Genomic DNA, 17,294 nt, shown 5'->3' with positions numbered 1-17,294 from the left:
ATGAGCGCACTAAAATTGCTTTGTGAAGTTGCAAAGGCAAATCCGTAAGTAGACTAAAGCGTTAATTATCACTGCATGAAAAAAACTGACTTTTCACTATCACTAAAAACAAGAAATCAGCAGGTGCAAATTACTATGCCCATATAAAATTTAAAAACTAATCATCTAGGGCAAGGTAAACACTTGATGGCTGAGTTAATTAAAAGCTCTTCCAAAAGGTGAACAGAAATGCTGAAATTTATTTGAAATAAAGAATTTCAAGCTATTCTGAAATTCTGCCAAAAGTCAGAAGCATGGGTGAAAAAAATTTTTTTAAATACAAAATGAGTATTTTTCACATATATGTCTGACCTTACACAATAAATATGTGTCTAAAATTAAACAATAATAACTGGAGATGTAGCCTAGCGGTACAGCATTTGCCTAGCACAAGTGAGACCCTGGATTCAAACTCCAGTATCACAAAAACAAAAAACTGATCATGGTTGTGCACGCCTATAACTCCAGCAATTCAGGAGCTGAGGCAGAAGAACTGCAAGTTTGAGGCCAGCCTCAGCAACTTGGTGTGGCCCTGCCTCAAGACAAAAAAAGCACCCCCTGGGTCCAATCCCTAGTACCACCAAAAAAGAAAAGGTCTGCAGATGTAGTTCACAGCAGAACATTCCTGGTTTCTATCACTAACTAATCAAATCAAACCAAATGACTGAGGAGTGACCCCAAGCTAACCCCACTGCCCAGTGTCCTAGAGCATGTTAGGCAAGTGCTCTAGTGCTCTAACACTGAGCTACAGCCACAGCCCAGTTTTGCTTTGTTTGTTTTGTTTTAAGAGGAGATATCACTAAGATATCCAGTCTGGGGACTGTAGCTCAGTGGTTGAGCACCTGCCTACCGTGTATAAGGCACTGGGTTCGATCCTCAGCACCACATAGAAATAAATAAATAAAACAGAGGTGTTGTGTCCATCTACAACTTTAAAAAAAAAAAAAAAAAAAAAAAAGATATCCAGGCTGGCCTCAAACTTGTGATCCTCCTGCCTCAACCTCCCAAGTAGCCGGGATTATAGGCAAATGCCAACACACCCAGTGCAAGCTAACTTTTGACTCAGTATATTGACTATATACTCTCAAGCTTAAAAGAAAGAGCGAGCCAGGTGGGGTGATGTACACCTGTAATCCCAGTGGCTCTGGAGGCTGAGGCAGGAGGATCACAAGTTCAAAGACAGCCTCAGCAACTTAGCAAGGCTCTAAGCAACTTAGGGAGACCCTGTCTTAAAAAAATAGAAGAAAAAAGTTACAAAAGGGCTGAGGATGTAGCTCAGTGGTTAAGCATCCCTGGGGTTCAATTCCCAGGACCAAAAAAAAAAGAAAAGAAATATCGATTGATTGATTGATTTAACTAACCACCCAACTCCAACTGGTAGATACTTCATAGAAACATGGTTAGCAATTCTAGAGCTATTTTCTGTATCTCTATGATTGAGCAAATAAATAGGTAGATTGTGAACAATAGGAGTTGGGCTTTTCAATACAAAAAGATTTGCAAATATGGAAAGGAGAAAGGCTAAAGGAATTTAGAAGAGTTGAGCTGGAACTAGAGGTATTAGCATGAACTCTTTTTTTATTATATACAGATTAAAAACAAATAAATCAGCTGGGCACAGTGGCACATTCATGCAATCCCAGCTATTCAAGAGGCTGTGAGATAGGAGAATCCCAAATTTCAGATCATTCTCACTAACTTAGCCAGATCCTGTCTCAACATAAAATAAAAATTGATAAGGAGCTAGATTTGGTGTCATATAATTATTATATTATTCTGTAATCCCAGAATTAATTCAGAAGGCTAAGCAGAAGGATCACAAGTTCAAGGACAGCCTTAGCATCTTAGGGAGACCCTTAGCAATTCAGCAAAACCCCAACTCAAAAATAAAAACTAAGGTTGGGGCTACAGCTCAGTTGGTAGATTGCTTGCCTTGCAAGCACAAGGCCCTGGGTTCAATCCTAGCACCAGAATCAATGAATGAATGAATAAATAAATAAATAAATAAATAAGAACTAAGCCAAGCATGGTGATGCATATCTATAAACCCAGCAACTTGGGAGGTGGAGGCAGGAAGATCACAAATGCAAGGCCAGCCTGGGCAACTTAGTAAGACCCTAAGGAAGCAGGGCATGGTGGTGCACCCCTATAATCCCAGCGACTCAGGAGGCTGAGGCAGAATGATCTCAAATTCAAAGCCAGCCTCAACAATTTAGCAAGGCCCTAAGCAACTTCGCAAGACTCTGCCTCAAAATAAAACATAAAAAAAAAGACTGAGAATGTGGCTCAGCAACCCCCCCCCCGTTCAATCTCCAGTAAAAAAGACCCTAAGGACTGGGAATGTAACTGAATGATAGACAGCCCTGGGTTCAATCCCCAGTAAGGCCAAGAAAAGGACTGGGAAAAAGGTCGGGGGTGTAGCTCAGTGACAGAGAACCCTCGGGTCAATCCCCAATACTGCAAAAAATAAACAAACAGCTTATACAGCTTATACAATACAATACAATAAGCAGCTTATACAAACATGTGTAATATATTTTAGAAAAGCTAAGCGTCAAGCACTGCATAAACTTCCATCACATATATAGTGGTGCACACCATAAAACCTAGGCATGCTGTAGGCCATCCCGCCTCCATTTAAGCACACTTTAAGATTCACACAATGATGAAAATCAACTAAGGACGCGGTTCTAAACATGTTACTTTCAGGCTGGGGCTAAAAATCAATGGCAGAGCACTTGCCTAGCTTTTACCAAGCCCTGGGTGCAATCCCCAGTACCTCAAAAACAACAACAGAAAAAGAAGAACATATCTCTGTCATAATACATGACTGTTAACCTGACCAAACCAACACAAGGGGAAATTAAGCAGGACCGATAAGCACCTGGGGAAATATGAAAGAGGCCAAGACCTCTTCCCGAAGGGCTGGTTTCATTTTTCTCTATGGGGAAATAAAAAGATAATACCAAAGACAAAAACAAATACACAAACAAAAACCTGCCACATTTTAAGAGGGAAAAAAAGGTCATCAATACATTAGCCTTTATTTGGTGGAGGAGAGTGGGTGATGGGTAATGGTAAGAACAATGAACTAGCTAAAAATTACAAGTGGCCCAGCACTGCAAAACAAAAGAAAAATTAAAAATACATAAAAACTACAAGTGAATTAATTGAAACTGTAGGTATGGCTAATGGAGTTCTAGGGATATGAACCTCAAATGAATAAATCTATGCTATTTGAATGTCTGTTCTCATCTGGCTTCAAAAATTAAAAGCAGGCAGGACCTCTGTATGGCTGGCTAAGTTAACAACAAAGGAATAAGGGAAACATTTGTAAGAGTGGAAAAGGTCAAAGTAGTATGTCAAGGGAGCCTGATATTAACATTTCACTTGAGCTGCTGGAGAGGTCAGATTACATATTTGTCCCCATCAGCTAATTTAATTAAAAGGTCAAGCCATCTCCAAAGCAATAAATTCAGACTGAAGGATACCTAGTTCTGGGTTATTCTGAATTTTACTTTGACTTCTGCATTTAATTAAGCAATACAAAATCTAAGGGAAGGATCAAATCTTAAGGAGCCATATTGAAAAGTAAGGTTCACCACACAGGCCAGATACCATAGTTCATAATCTATATTTGACAGCTCCTCACAGAGCCATACAAAATTAACATGGACATTTCTTGGGCTTTTGATGTTCACTGCCATCATCTGCTTCACAGTTAAGATCAGGAAACATATGGGATGAATCGGTAAAGGCTGCTGAGTTTCTGTTACTTTTTTTTCCCCTCTAATTCATCTCTAAAGACAATTTAGGTCACCCATGAACAAGACCTTTGATATTCATCTTTAAATCATATCTCAATCCTATTGAAACAATTTTTTATTTATATTTCTTTGTTTGTTTATTTTTACAGTACTGGAGATTGAACCCAGGGGTACTTTTCCTCTGAGCTACATCCCCAGTCCTTTATTTATTTATCTTTTTTTTTTTTTTTTTTTTGGAGACAGAGTCTTGCTAAGTTGCCCAGACTGATCGTGAACTTATGATCCTCCTGCCTCAGCCTCCCAAGGGGCTGGGATTACAGGCATCTGACTCTAGGACGACTTTAAATAAGAGTTGCTAGAGAGGGGGGCGGAGCCAACGCGGCCGGAGTGGCGTCTGTACGCCGTGTGTGGGCGATGCTGGGACCCGCGGCTCACCGCACCTGGAGGCCGGACATCTCCTCCTGGCTGGCCCAATGGTTCCCCAAAGCCCCAGCCAAGTCCGTGGTGGCCCTAAAGACACCTATCAAGGTAGATCTGGTGGCTGGGAAAACCTACAGATGGTGTGCATGTGGCCGCAGCAAGAAGCAGCCTTTCTGTGATGGCTCCCACTTCTTTCAACACACTGGCTTATCCCCACTCAAGTTCAAGGCCCAGAAGACCGGAACCGTGGCCCTCTGTACCTGCAAGGCCACCCAGAGGCCCCCATACTGCGATGGCACCCACAGGAGTGAGCAGGTGCAGAAGGCAGAAGTGGGCTCCCCACTCTGAGGGGGTAGCTGATGCCCAGGTGGCCTTAGCTCCAGGATTCTGACAGGCACCCCTTTCGTGGGGTAAGAAACTGAGTGCTAAGTTCAAGAAGAAACCATCCGGGACCCACAGCTGGCTTGTTTAAAAATTGTTTCCTGCAACCCAAGGTCTCTAGTCAGGGGAGTTGGGAAGGGGACCCCTGGTTCAGTGTCTGCTGGTGAAGGTGGCATTAAAGCATGACCCCCCAGGAAAAAAAAAAAAAAAAAAGAGTTGCTAGAGAAAGAAATTTGAAGAAATATGATGGAAGAGTCAAGTATCTTAAGGAAGCTCTGAGCTCCTCTAGAATATTCTTCTAAAAACCTCTAGTCTAGTAAAAAGAAGCAGCCATGTAATGGAGAATAAAAAATAATGTGTACTGCCAGGCAAAGAGGCACACAACTGTAACCCCAATCACTTGGGAACAGAGGCAAGAGGATCTCAAGTTCCAAGCTAACCTTTAGCAAAAAACTGTCTCAGAAAAAAAAATTTTTTTAAGAGGCTGAGGATGTAGCTCCATGGTAGAGTACTTGCCAAGTATTTGTGAGGCTCTGGGTTCAATCCCCAGTACCACCAAAAAATGAAAAGTGAAAAAAAAAAAAAAAGGCATATTCAGTTGATATATCTGCTACTGACTCATTTGCAAAGTATAACTTATGGTACCCCAGTCCCTATCATTCCAGAGCCTCAAGGCCTTCAAGAGACCAGAGACAAAAACCAGAAACAGAGGCAAAAAGCCGCTTCACCAACTGTAATAAAACCCAGAAAAAGGGTCTGTCACATGTATATATACTAGTTCATAAGGCACACGCACACTGTCAGTACAGCACTATTGAGGCCCTTTCTTTGGTAACCTTACCAAAGAACAATAACTAAAGGAAAGATTCTCTCTCATTAGCCTTCAAGCTTTCAGGGATTTGAAGCAAATGTTTATAATCCAGTGATTACTTCCTGTAATATGAGGTTCAAAATACTTCTCTGAAATTAAGAAATGCAGATAAAACTAGAGGGAAGAAACCGTAGTTCACCATCTCTCTCCTCCTGTATTCCTTGCCTTGGAAGAGACAAACTTAGTGAATGAACTAATCTTGATCCTAGTGCTGCATTCTACACTATCATTTTAAATCATCCTTCATACTTACAAACATTCATTAAATTCAAATAATTAAAGCTGGGCATGGAGGCATGCATATGTAATCCCAGCTACTGGGGAGGCTGAGGCAGGAAAATCTAAGTTTGAGACCAACCTGGGCAACTTAGTCAGTCCCTGTCTCAAAAATAGTATTAAAAGGGCTAAGCATATAGCTCATGGCAGAGTGACCCTGGATTCAATCTCCAGTACCGTTAAAATAGAAAAAAGAAAGAAAACACACACACACAACAGACTTCAACTCAAGAACCAGCTTTAAGTATCTCTCTTCGCTTATTTAATTCTGCTATGAGCTGCGGACTCAGACATCTTTCTGTTTGAAGTATATGCAGAATATTAATAAGCTTTGAATGACAGTCTGAGGAAAGATAGCATAGTCCAGTAAGGATTATTTAAGGAGGGCTTAATAAGGTAGGAAACTGTAAAAGTGTAGATGGGTATAAGATAATTACAAAGGAGAGTTGTAACAACTCAGAACTAATGAGAGTACCTCTATGCCAGAGGAAAAAAGGGAACAAAAATTTTCCAAACCCAGGAGGGAATCATGTAGAGAACCTTATTTGTTTATTTTTGTTTTATTATTTATTTATTTTGTACTGGAGTTTGAACTCAGAGGTGCTTTACCATGGAGCCACGCCTCCATCCCTTTTTATTTTTTACTCCAAAACAGGGTCTCACAAAGTTGCTTAGGGCCTTGCTAAGTTGCTGAGGCCAACTTCAAACTTCTTATCCTCCTGCCTCAGCCTCCCCAACCATTTTTTATATTGTGCTATGACACAGGTTCTCACTAGTTGCTGACGCTGATTTAAGCCTCTTTAAATGTTACCTCTTTACCCAGTCCTTACTTGCACCCTCAAAGAACAACTTGTTATACTTCCTTCACATTCCCAAAACCTTTGATTATAACACTTAAAGCACTTTGTAACCACCCACTGGCCTGTTCACAAGTCCCCACAGACTGAGATCCTAAGCCATCTTTGTCTCCTTAACCACCAAAAGCAACCAAAACAGTGTATCAAGCACTGTTCAGGTAGTTTACACAAATTAACATATACATCATACTAACATGTATTAACCTTTCCCAGTGTGGTAGTACATGCCTATAATCCCAGCAATTTGGGAAACTGAGGCAGGAAAATCACTTGAGGCCAGGGGTTGGAGGCCAGCCTAGGTAACTTAGCAAGACTCTGTCTCAAAATAAAAAATAAAGGTCCAGGGCTGGGGATGTGGCTCAGTGGTAAAGCACCTATCATGTGTAAGGCCCTGAGTTCAATCCCAGCACCACAAAACAACAACAACAAAAAAAAAGTCCAGGCATGGTGGTACACATCTGTAATTCCAGCAGCGGCTTAGGAGGTTAAGGCAGAAAATCCCAGGTTCAAAGCCAGCCTCAGCAATTTAGTGAGGTCCTAAGCAACTTGGCAAGACCCTGTCTCAAAATGAAAAATAAAAAGGGCTGGGGATGTGACCCAGGGGTTAAATTACATATAAAAAATAATAATAATAATAAATAAAAAGGGTCAGGGCTAGGCACGGTGGCGCATGCCTGCAATCCCAGTGGCTCCAGAGAATGAGGCAGGAGAATCATGAGTTCAAAGTCAGTCTCAGCAATGGTAAGGAGCTAAGCAATTCAGTGAGACCTGTCTCTAAATAAAATACAAAATAGGGCTGGGGATGTGGCTCAGTGGTTGAGTGCACCTGGATTCAACAGCTGGCATCAAAAAAATAAATAAAAGTGGGGGTGGGGTGCTAGGGATGCAGCTCAGCCGTAGGAAGACCCTGGGTTCAATCCCCAGCACTACAAAAATACATAAATAAAGGACGGGGGATGCAGCTCAGTTGTAAAATGCCCACAGGTTCAATCATCGGTACCAAAACAACAAACCTATTAATCAGGCAATAAAACTATAAATGAGGTAGGACTGCTGTGTGTGTTACTGGAAAATGAACCCATGTAAGGGTCTTGCACATATTAAGCAAGCACCCAGCACTACCACTTAGCTAAATCCCAGTCCTTTTGAGGCAGGGTCTTGCTGAATTGCTCAGGATGGCCTCAAACTTGCAATTCATCTGTCTCAGCCTCCCAAGCAGCTGGCATCAGACATGTGCCACTGCATCAAGTTTGATGGAGGAACTCTCATACAGTCTCAATTTTACAGATGAGAAAAATGAGGTGTAGAGAAAGTTTAAATAAGCTGCCCGAAATCTCAAAACTTATAAGAACTGGCCAGGCATGGTGGTGCACACCTGTAATCCCAACAGCAGCTTGGGAGGCTGAGGCAGGAGGACAGCAAAGTCCTAAGCAATTCAGAGAGACCTGTCTCTAAATAAAATATAAAAAAGGGCTGGGGATGTGGCTCAGTGGTTAAGCATCCTTGGGTTCAATAGCCAGTAAAAAAAAAAAAAAAAAAAAAAAAGAAAAAGAAAGAAAAAACTTATAAGGATTGGCCACCAGGTTTTCAAACTGTGTACAACTCTAGAATTAATTTCAAAAGTTTAGAATTTCAATCTAAACTGTTACATTTTACTTCTACTGAATAAACCAGATATTTTTCAAGAATAGCAGATCTAATGGGTTGAAGGAAAAGTCCCACTATACGATCAATGATCTCCATCCCCAAAGGAATAGTTACTATTCACACTGGAATATGAAAAGGCAATACTGGAACTTCTACTTACATTTTATTTTTAGCTCATTCTTCTGTAAAATGTTGCATGTTATAAAATATATATAAACTACAAGTATGATTTTTTTATATATATATAGTACTGGGGATTGAATTCAGGGCCTTGCACATGTTAAGCAAGCACTAAGCTACACCCCCAGCTCTTTTTAAATTTTTAATTTGAGACAGGGTCTAGATAAACTGCCCAGGCTAGTCTTGAACCTTAGATCATCCTGCCTCAACCTCCTGAGTAGCTATGATTACAGGAACATGTCACCAAACCCAGCACTACTACTGCATTTCAATGCAATTTACTCGAATCTTTTAGATTAAAAGAAAAAGTATAGTAGCTGTGGTGACACATTCCTGTAATCTTCCTGAGAAGCTGAGACAGAAGACTGAGAATTGGAGGTTATGTGGCAAAAGACCCCACCTCAAAAAAAAAAAAAAAAAAAAAAAAAAAAGAGAGAGAAAGAAGGGAGGAGGAGGAGAACAGAAAGCATACCAAGCACACAATCTAGAAACTCAAGATAAAATTCCCTTGGAGGCCAAGCATAGTGGTGCATGCCTACCATCCCAGCTATCCTGCAGGGTTTCAAGTTTCAGGCCAGTTTTGAGGATTTAACAAGAAACTGTCACAAAAAAAGTGTTGGGGATTTAGCTCAGTACTAGGTGACCCCAGTGTTCAAGCCCCAGCACCACAAAGAAAAGAAAGGGAAAAAAAAAAATTAGTTACATTAACAGAACCAAAAGTAGTTGTACTTTTGGGCACATTTTAAACTGAAAAACAATTTTGGATATAAATATTTTAAATTCAGTCAGGCATGGTGGCACACGTCTGTAATACCAGTTACTCAGGAGGCTGAGGCAGGAGGATAGCAAGTTTGAAGCCAGCCTGGGCAATTTAGAAAAATCTTGTCTCAAAATAAAGAGGGCTGAAAACTCAGTAGTAGAGTATTCCTGGGTTCAATCCCCAGCACAGGAAAAGGAAAAAAATATTAAGTTCTGATAACAGATCCAGACCTATGAGGTCATCTGTCTGCAATAAATTCAAAAGAAATGGTTCAAACCAAGACCAGCAGCTAAGTGCAGACCCTAGGAAAAGCATTAACTGAATGAATATATTTTGTATTTCTTCAATGAAACATTTAATGGGTGCCAAACAAAGAATAACAAGTCTCCTTTTTATGTACTGAAGAAGATTGCTCTGGGAGTAGAGTTCCTAATGCCCCTTGGTTTCATCCTCTGCAAAATAGGTGTACTTAAATATCTAACTCTTCCTGGGCACAGTAGCAAACATGATCCCAGCAGCTGGTAAGGCCCAGACAGGAGGATCTTGAGTTCAAAGTCAGCCTCAGCAACTTAAAGAATCCTTAGGCAACACAGCAAGACCCTGTCTCTAAATAAAATACAAAAAAGGGCTTGGAATGTGGCTCAGTGATTAAGTGTCCCTGGGTTTCAATCCCTGGTACCAAAATTTAAGTTGTTTTTTTTTTAAATACCTAACTTATTTAGATTTTCACTACACTTAAAAAACTGAGAAAACACTGATCTGTTTCTGCCTTTACTGGGTCTCTCTTCTCCCAACTAAACTGAAAAGCAGTCTGGTCTATCTTTTTTTGTTGCTATATTTTCAGGGCTTAGAATGGTACTTTTTACTCAAGAGATGATTTAATAAATATTAAATGAATAGAATGCAAAATGCCTGGTGCTCGAAAAATGTTGGCTATTATTCCTATTCTAATAAGAAACACTTAAACAATTAAAATTTTATTGTTCTTATTAAGAGATGCCACCCCTCCCCCAAGAAGCTCACTATTCTAGGAGGAACATTAGATATGCTGGAATGGTGAAATGGAGGTAAGAATAACAATTGGACAATTGGATCACAGAGTAAGACTAACCAGGGACCGTACAGTATCTTACATACACAACCGGGAGTCCAATTCCAGACTATTCCAAGTGAGGTTCGCACAGAATGAGATTAATAAACTGCGATTACATTAATGACAGTTATCATGCTCGGATACGTGCCAGGGTGTGCCAAGCGTTCCTCTGGCCTCATAAACCCAAATCTGGGGAATGGAGGAACGTTCTTCACACCTCCATTTTTCAGGTGGGGTAACTGAGACCAAGATGGGGGAGAGCCAAGGTCAGAGACATGAACCGGGGGAGGGGGGCAGAATGGGACGACCCAGGCAGTCCGACCCCTGAGTCTGCACGCAACAGGCCCCTCTGCGGCGCCGTTCTCACCTGCTCACACTGACCACTCGCCGCTCATAATCGGGCGTGTGTAGTATTTCCCCGGGGCCGGACTTTTGGCCCCAGCGCCTAGAGAACAAAACAATTCTTGTCCGCGGCAAGTCCGACGGACGGCCTCCCGGCCTGGGCTTCGAGGCCGCGGTCACCAGTTCCACTCACACCTTGAGCCGCGAGACACCCGGAGGCGCAGGAAGCGAAGCGGTGGCCTCGAGGGCCCGCGAAGCCCAGCCCGCCCCGTGACCTTGGACTCGCCGCCCGGCTTAGGGCCTCAGTTTCCCCGTCCCGGCCTCGCTCCGGAGACTCCGGGGAACCTCGCGCCGGTGGAGCAGCAGGCCCCTCACACGCCCCCCTAAGCCGCCCGCCTTCCCGCCCAGCTTACTCTGGAAGGCGGCCGCTCCAGGGACGCCCACCATCGCCTACGGCCGCGCGCCGCGCACCGCGCGCCTCCGCCCGCGGCCCGGGTGCCTCACAGGCGCCGCCGCAGGACCTGAAGGCGCCGAGCCCACCAACACCAGCTCTGCCGCGATCGCCGCCGCCGCCGCCGCCGCCGCCGCCGCCGCCGTTAGGCCGCGCGCAGCCCCGCCCCCAAGCTGGCTCCGCCCCGCCCGCCGGACACGCCTCCGCCGCGCGCTCACCCCCGCCAGACCAACGCACGCGGAAGCCAGGCCTCAAAGACCTGCTCTTGCTAAACCCCGCCCTCTGACCCGACCCGCCCCTTCCGCGCGAACCTATCGACCTATCCCGGCGCATCCTACTTCCCAGACCCAACCCCGCTGCGTCACGCGCTCCCGTCACGAGCCGTAGCTTCTAGCCCTGAGCTTCCGGATGTGGCCATGGCAGCAACCTAGGCGAGGGGGGCTGCGGGGGACGGGGCGGAGCCGTGGGGGCGGAGCTTAAGGGAAGGTAACGAGGCCTCACCTGAGTTCTCCAGGTACAGGCCTGATTACCTTTGCCCTGCCCTTTGGGCAAGTTACTTCCCTTTTTGAGTCCACAGCGTTCTAAATGCCTAAAATGTCTTCATAAAACTAGTGACTGTTAGCTACCATCGTTATTGAGCTCTTTGTCAGGATCAGGTGCTGCTTTTGTACAATCCATGCAGTTAATCCTCACAATGGGAAAGAACTATTATTATTTCCCCTCTTCTACACATGAGGAGAGAGCTTGCCCATCTGTTTCTGTCAGAGAAATGAAAACACAGAGGCCATAAAATAAAAGTAATTCTGGCTTCAGATCTAGTACTTTGAGTTCTTGTGAACTATTCTGACTCCAAAGTCTCAAAAAGGGGGATTAAACCTACAATAAGGGATGGGGCATGTAACTCAGTGATAGAATCCTTGCCTAGTATGCACCAGGCCCTGGATTCCCCACGACCACCAAATAAATAAATAAATAAACAAACAGTAGTATGAGCAATGATGAAGGAAGTTCTCTATGGCGTTTTGATTAACACAGTAAAAGGCCCTAATCTACTCAGGGGGTACCAGGCAGGGGCCCTTAGATAAATCTGAAAGGCTGAAAGGAATTCAAATGGCAGAAACAGTCAAGCTGGAATGTTATTTCCTTTGTGAAAATCTCTCCAGTGTTACTCTCAAAAACTAAATTTCAAATTAAAACAGAAGAAAAGCTGGTGGTGGTGGCACACGCAGCGTCTGGGGATGCTGAGACAGGAGGATCACAAGTTCAGAGCCAGCCTCCTCAACTTAGGGAGAGATCTTGTCTCAAAATAAAAAATAAAAAGGACTGGGGTCATGGCTCAGGGGTGAAGCATCCCTGGGTTCAATCCCCAGGACAAAAAAAAAAAAAAGTGGAATGAAAGACTTTACTCATTAGTTAAGGAAGGAACCAACAAGATGGAAAAACTGATTTAAAGATGAATTTGAGAAAGGAAACATGCAATCAGTCTGGGCACCTCTTTGTGTGTGTGTGTGTGTGTGTGTGCGCGTGTGTGTGTGCGCACGCACACACGCAGGCTGCCAGTACTGGGTATCAAACCCTGGAAGCTCTATCAGAGCTATATGTCCCCAGTCCTTTGTTTATTTTTTTAGACAGATCTCCCTACATCACTCAGGTTGGCCAGGAACTTGTGACTGGATCAAGTTTAAATGACTGTACTGCTCCTTTCACCCCACAGAACCTAGAACTACTGACATGGAAGGCCCCACTGGCCTTGCCCATCTACATGTCTCTAGACTGAGGAAGGAAAAGAATTTGCATGTTGATGAAGGAAGAAGTTGTGTGGGATGAAGATGAAATCTACAATAAAATCCAAGCTGGTCCAAGATGTTCTACAGCTTTAACTCAGATCTTATTTTCAATAGAATGCCTTTTTTTATTGTTCAAAATTATTAGAATGCATAATTTTTTTGTTTTTTGTTTTTTGTTTGTTTTTTGGTACCAGGGCTTGGACCCAGGAGCACTAAACCACTGAGCCACATCCCCAGTCATTTTTACTTTTTATTTTGAGACATGTTCTCACTAAATTGCTTAGGGCCTAACTATGCTGCTGAGGCTGGCCTTAAGCTTGCACTCCTCCTGCCTTATCCTCCCAAATCACTGGGATTACAGGTGTGTGCCACCACACCCAGTAAAATGCACAATTTTTAATTAGTAAATAAAAAGTTCTGTTTTTGTTTTTGTAGTACTAGGATTGAATTCAAAATCCCACACATTTCAGGTAAGTGTTCTACCACAGAGCTAAATCCTAAGACCTTTATGTATGTTTTTTATTTTTTATATTTGGATACTGGGGCTTGAACCCAGGGAATTAAGAGTGTTGGGCGAGTGCACTGAGCTACATCCCAAGCCTTTTTATTTGGTTTTGAAACAGAGTCTCACTAAGTTGCCCTGGCTGGCTGGGACTTTGCCCTCCTCCTGCCTCAGCCCTCCAAGCAGCTGAGATTACAGGTGTGGGCCACTATGACTGGTTATCCCTTTATCCTCTTTTTTATAGTTCAGTAGTATTCCATTGTATGGATATAACTATCTTCTGTTTTTGAAAACAAAAACTCTCTTGTTGAGGACTTCAACAGACCTGCCTTGGAAGATGTAGATGCCCCAAGTTCTGAAATAGAGAGATTTGCTGGGGAGATAGCTCAGTTGGTAGAGTGCTTGCCTTGCAAGCACAAGGCCCTGGGTTCTATCCTCAGCACTGCCAAAATAGAAAAAAAAAAAGAACAATGAAATAGATTATAAATTAATCTCTGATATTCACTATCTCTTTACTGTTCTTGCTTAGTCATACTGGAATATGTGTTTTGGGGTGGGGGATAGGACCTCTGGGAACAGGTCACAACCACAAAGCGTCAGCCAGTATTGTTTTTGGTTACCCAAGGTCTAGAGGGTCTGCACCACTAACATTCAAGTGTCAAGGACAGGGCTGGAAGATGAAGTTCAATGGCAAACCACTGGCCTCAGATTCAGGAAGTTCCAGGATTAATCCCCAGCAATAGGATTGGGTGCATCATAAACCAAATTTGATTTCAGTTTTGCCACAGTTCCATTTTCCAAACAGATTGAGCCTCAGAAAGGTTAAGAGACACTCTAAAGTCTGAGTCTGAAGCTCAGCAGAATCTCAAATAAGATCAAATTGGGACTTTATTTTTTGAGGGGGAGTGCTGGGGATCCAACTGAGGACTCCCACGTTAGGTAAGTGCTCCACCACTGAGTGATCCCCAAATCCCTCTGACATTCTTTTCACAACTTACTAATATTGCAAAATTTTATATTCTGGGAACCGGGCATACTGCTCAGTGGTAGAGCACTTGCCCTGCACGCATGAGGTCCTGGGCTGGCCAGGACTCCATAAAATAAATAAATATATAAAGTTGTTGTCTTCGATGCACTGAAGGGTCTGAAACCCTGGCTATTTCATGTTCAAACCAAATGACTGTTTTTCTTTAGTGACAAGAAGGATAAAGATGGGTAGCAGAGAGAGTGCATGCTGCTTACCATCTGCCCTGGCCATGCCCCTTCTGCTAATGAAGGATAAACACAAGGCCGGGCCAGACAGTTAGTAGGGGAAGCAACTCAGAGGTGTATAGTCCTTGGATAAACAGAAGTTGAAATACCCCTGGCACTTTAGAAAAACCTCTCTGTGTGCCAGAGAAATATTTGCCATGGCTGCAAATTTTCTAATAGGTTAGTCTTTTCTCCAAAGTTGGTTGGAAAGTCCAAGAATTCCCAGAGAAAGAGATGAACAGGTTGAATTTTTAGCTACTAGTTAAAGTATTAAAATGTATTATTTTTTATGAGTATGAGAGGAATGTGAGCAAGCTCATGGTGAAGAATTTGTATACTGCCCAAAAAGATTTTGAAGAAAATGAAAAACAACATAGGTTTGTTTTTGTTTTTTGGGGTTTTTACTTTTTGTGCCTGGGACTGAATCCAGGGGTGCTTTACCACTGATCCACATCCTCAGTCCTTTTTATTTTTTATTTTGAGACAGGATCTTGCTGATTTACTTAAGGCCCTGCTAAGATGCTGAAGCTGGCCTGCAATTTACAGTATTCCTCCCAAATAGCTGGGATTACAGGTGTGCACCACCACATGGGCCTCTCACCTCTTCTCTGTCTTCCCTTCCTGCAGAACCTCATCCCACCCCTGCCCCAGTACTAGGGATTGAATTTAGAGCTGCTCTACCACTAAGCTACATCCCCAACCCTTTTTATTCTTTATTTTGAGGAAGGGTTCTCCTGTCTCAGCCTCCTGAGTGGCTGCAATTACAGACATGCGCCATCTGGTCTTGCTCCCACCTGCAAAGATTTTGATTCCCTCAGTCTCAAATTGGTTTTCACTGAAAGGAATTAGAGAGACCTGGGCAAAGCGAGATGGGCTCCTGGTCGCTTAGGTGGAAATCTAGGGAACGTACTGAAGCCTGGGGTAATGGAGAGCATATAAAAGATATAAAAGTTTTTTTTTTTTTTTTTTTTTTTTTTTTGGGGGGGTTGGGGACAGGGGAATTGAACCCAGGGTTGCTTAACCACTGAGCAACACTCCCAGCCTTATTAAAATATTTTATTTAGAGACAGGATCTCACTGAGTTGTTTAGGGCTTCACTGAATTGCTGAGGCTGGCTTTGAACTCTTGATCCTCCTGCCTCAGCCTCCCAAGCCACTGGGATTACAGGCATGCACCACCATCTAGCACATCTAGCATATAAAAGATTTCTATTCCACTCTGAGGATTCTGATTTGCCATCTCCTTCCCTTGAACAAGAAAAGAGAAATCCAGAGTTTTGTTTTATTTTTGTTTTTGTGGTAATGGGAATTGAATTTAGGGGTACTCTACCACTGAGCTACGCTTGGGTCTCTGTCATGAGCAAATTATTATATTAACATAGACCAAACACATTTGCGTCTTTCCACAATGTCAGAATTTATTAAATTACAATAAATTCACAAACTACACCACTCTAATCAGTGGCAGTTCACTGAATACTTGTGGATCACCCGGTGGTCATGAAGTGGGCAATCACAAATTATTTTATTCCAATTTTAATTTTTAAAATATATATTTAGTTATAGATGAACACAATACATTTATTTATTTATTCATTTATTTATTTATTGTATGGTGCTGAGGATGGAATCCAGTGCCTCACACATGCTAGGCAAGCACTCTACCGCTGAGTTACAGCCTAAGTCCCCAATCTTAATTTCTAATATCTATGACACTCAACTCACACATCACATTTTACACAATTACATATGTAGGTTACAGAAAGGCTAAGAAAGGGTTGAGGCAGCCACAGGGGTTCAGGAGGCTGAAGTGACAGCATTGGCAGAGAGTCACTGTAGGTGGTCAGATAAGGTGAAGAATCAGCTCAAGCTCTTGTTCAGGGAGGGCACCAAGCTGTGAAAGCACAGGAACTTATTCTAGCAAGGTTTGGACAAACCCACTTTCACAGCGTCAGCTTGAGATGTCAACTTAGAGCGGGCCATGCATGGTCAACGAGGGCAGGAGAAACCACACGCTGCTAAAGCCCAAGGACAGAGATTCATGGCCGTGGAGAATTTCCTGGGCAAAGCTCACAATGAGTGACCAGGTGACAGGGTCAGAGTGTCCAGTTTTGGGATGCTTCTCCTTTTATGCATCTTAGTGAGGGCATTGCCTCATTTGGTGGTCTGGTGTGTTTCATAAGCCTGTGGGCCTAGTTTTTCCGATATGGGTTTGATAGGCCCACACGTCCATGTGCTTCTGATCAATTTGATAAGTTTACAGGTGGTCATTCTCCTTAGCACAATTAATTTATCGGTTTTTACCATATGATTGTGCCAGGCAGATGGTGGCTGTTTATATGTACAAACAAAGGTCTAGAGTCATTTCACCTCAGCGCTTAAATTCACAATGGAGTGGCTTATGAAAACTACTTCACAACATGGGGTTACCTAAGTTTAGGCACAGCCTGAAAACTGCTGTTCTGTACACCACGGAATAACTCAGAGCAGGATGCAACCCACTGTCCTGCTCACTAAATTGCCCAGGCTGCCTTCAAACTTGAGATCTTCCCGCCTTAACCTCCCAAATCGCTGTATTCTAAGCCTGCACCACCATGCCGTGGCAAGAAATCTGGATATTTGGAGTTTTCTTTGTTAAAGGTTCATCTATTCAAAGCTGCCCACCCCACCC

At 43.0% G+C, this 17,294-nt stretch overlaps 1 protein-coding gene across 8 annotated transcripts in view; it reads right to left on the bottom strand.

Annotated features, from left to right (window-relative positions):
• CBFA2T2 (CBFA2/RUNX1 partner transcriptional co-repressor 2) overlaps positions 1-11,214 on the bottom strand; it is a 142,443-nt gene extending 131,229 nt beyond the window's left edge. For 5 of the 8 annotated variants that reach the window (XM_079128214.1, XM_079128222.1, XM_079128225.1 and 2 more), the window contains exon 1: positions 11,047-11,214. In XM_079128214.1, the coding sequence (XP_078984340.1) occupies positions 11,047-11,080 (34 nt within the window). In that variant the 5' untranslated portion in view covers positions 11,081-11,214. The remainder of the gene's footprint in view (positions 1-11,046) is intronic. The other 3 variants (XM_079128227.1, XM_079128217.1, XM_079128220.1) reach the window with 2 other exon arrangements.
• Positions 11,215-17,294: the final 6,080 nt, after the last annotated feature.

This window comes from Sciurus vulgaris, assembly GCF_902686455.1.
Source record: "Sciurus vulgaris genome assembly, chromosome: 2".
In the NCBI taxonomy this organism is placed as follows: Eukaryota; Metazoa; Chordata; class Mammalia; order Rodentia; family Sciuridae; genus Sciurus; species Sciurus vulgaris.
This window is presented reverse-complemented; position numbering and strand designations above follow the sequence as displayed.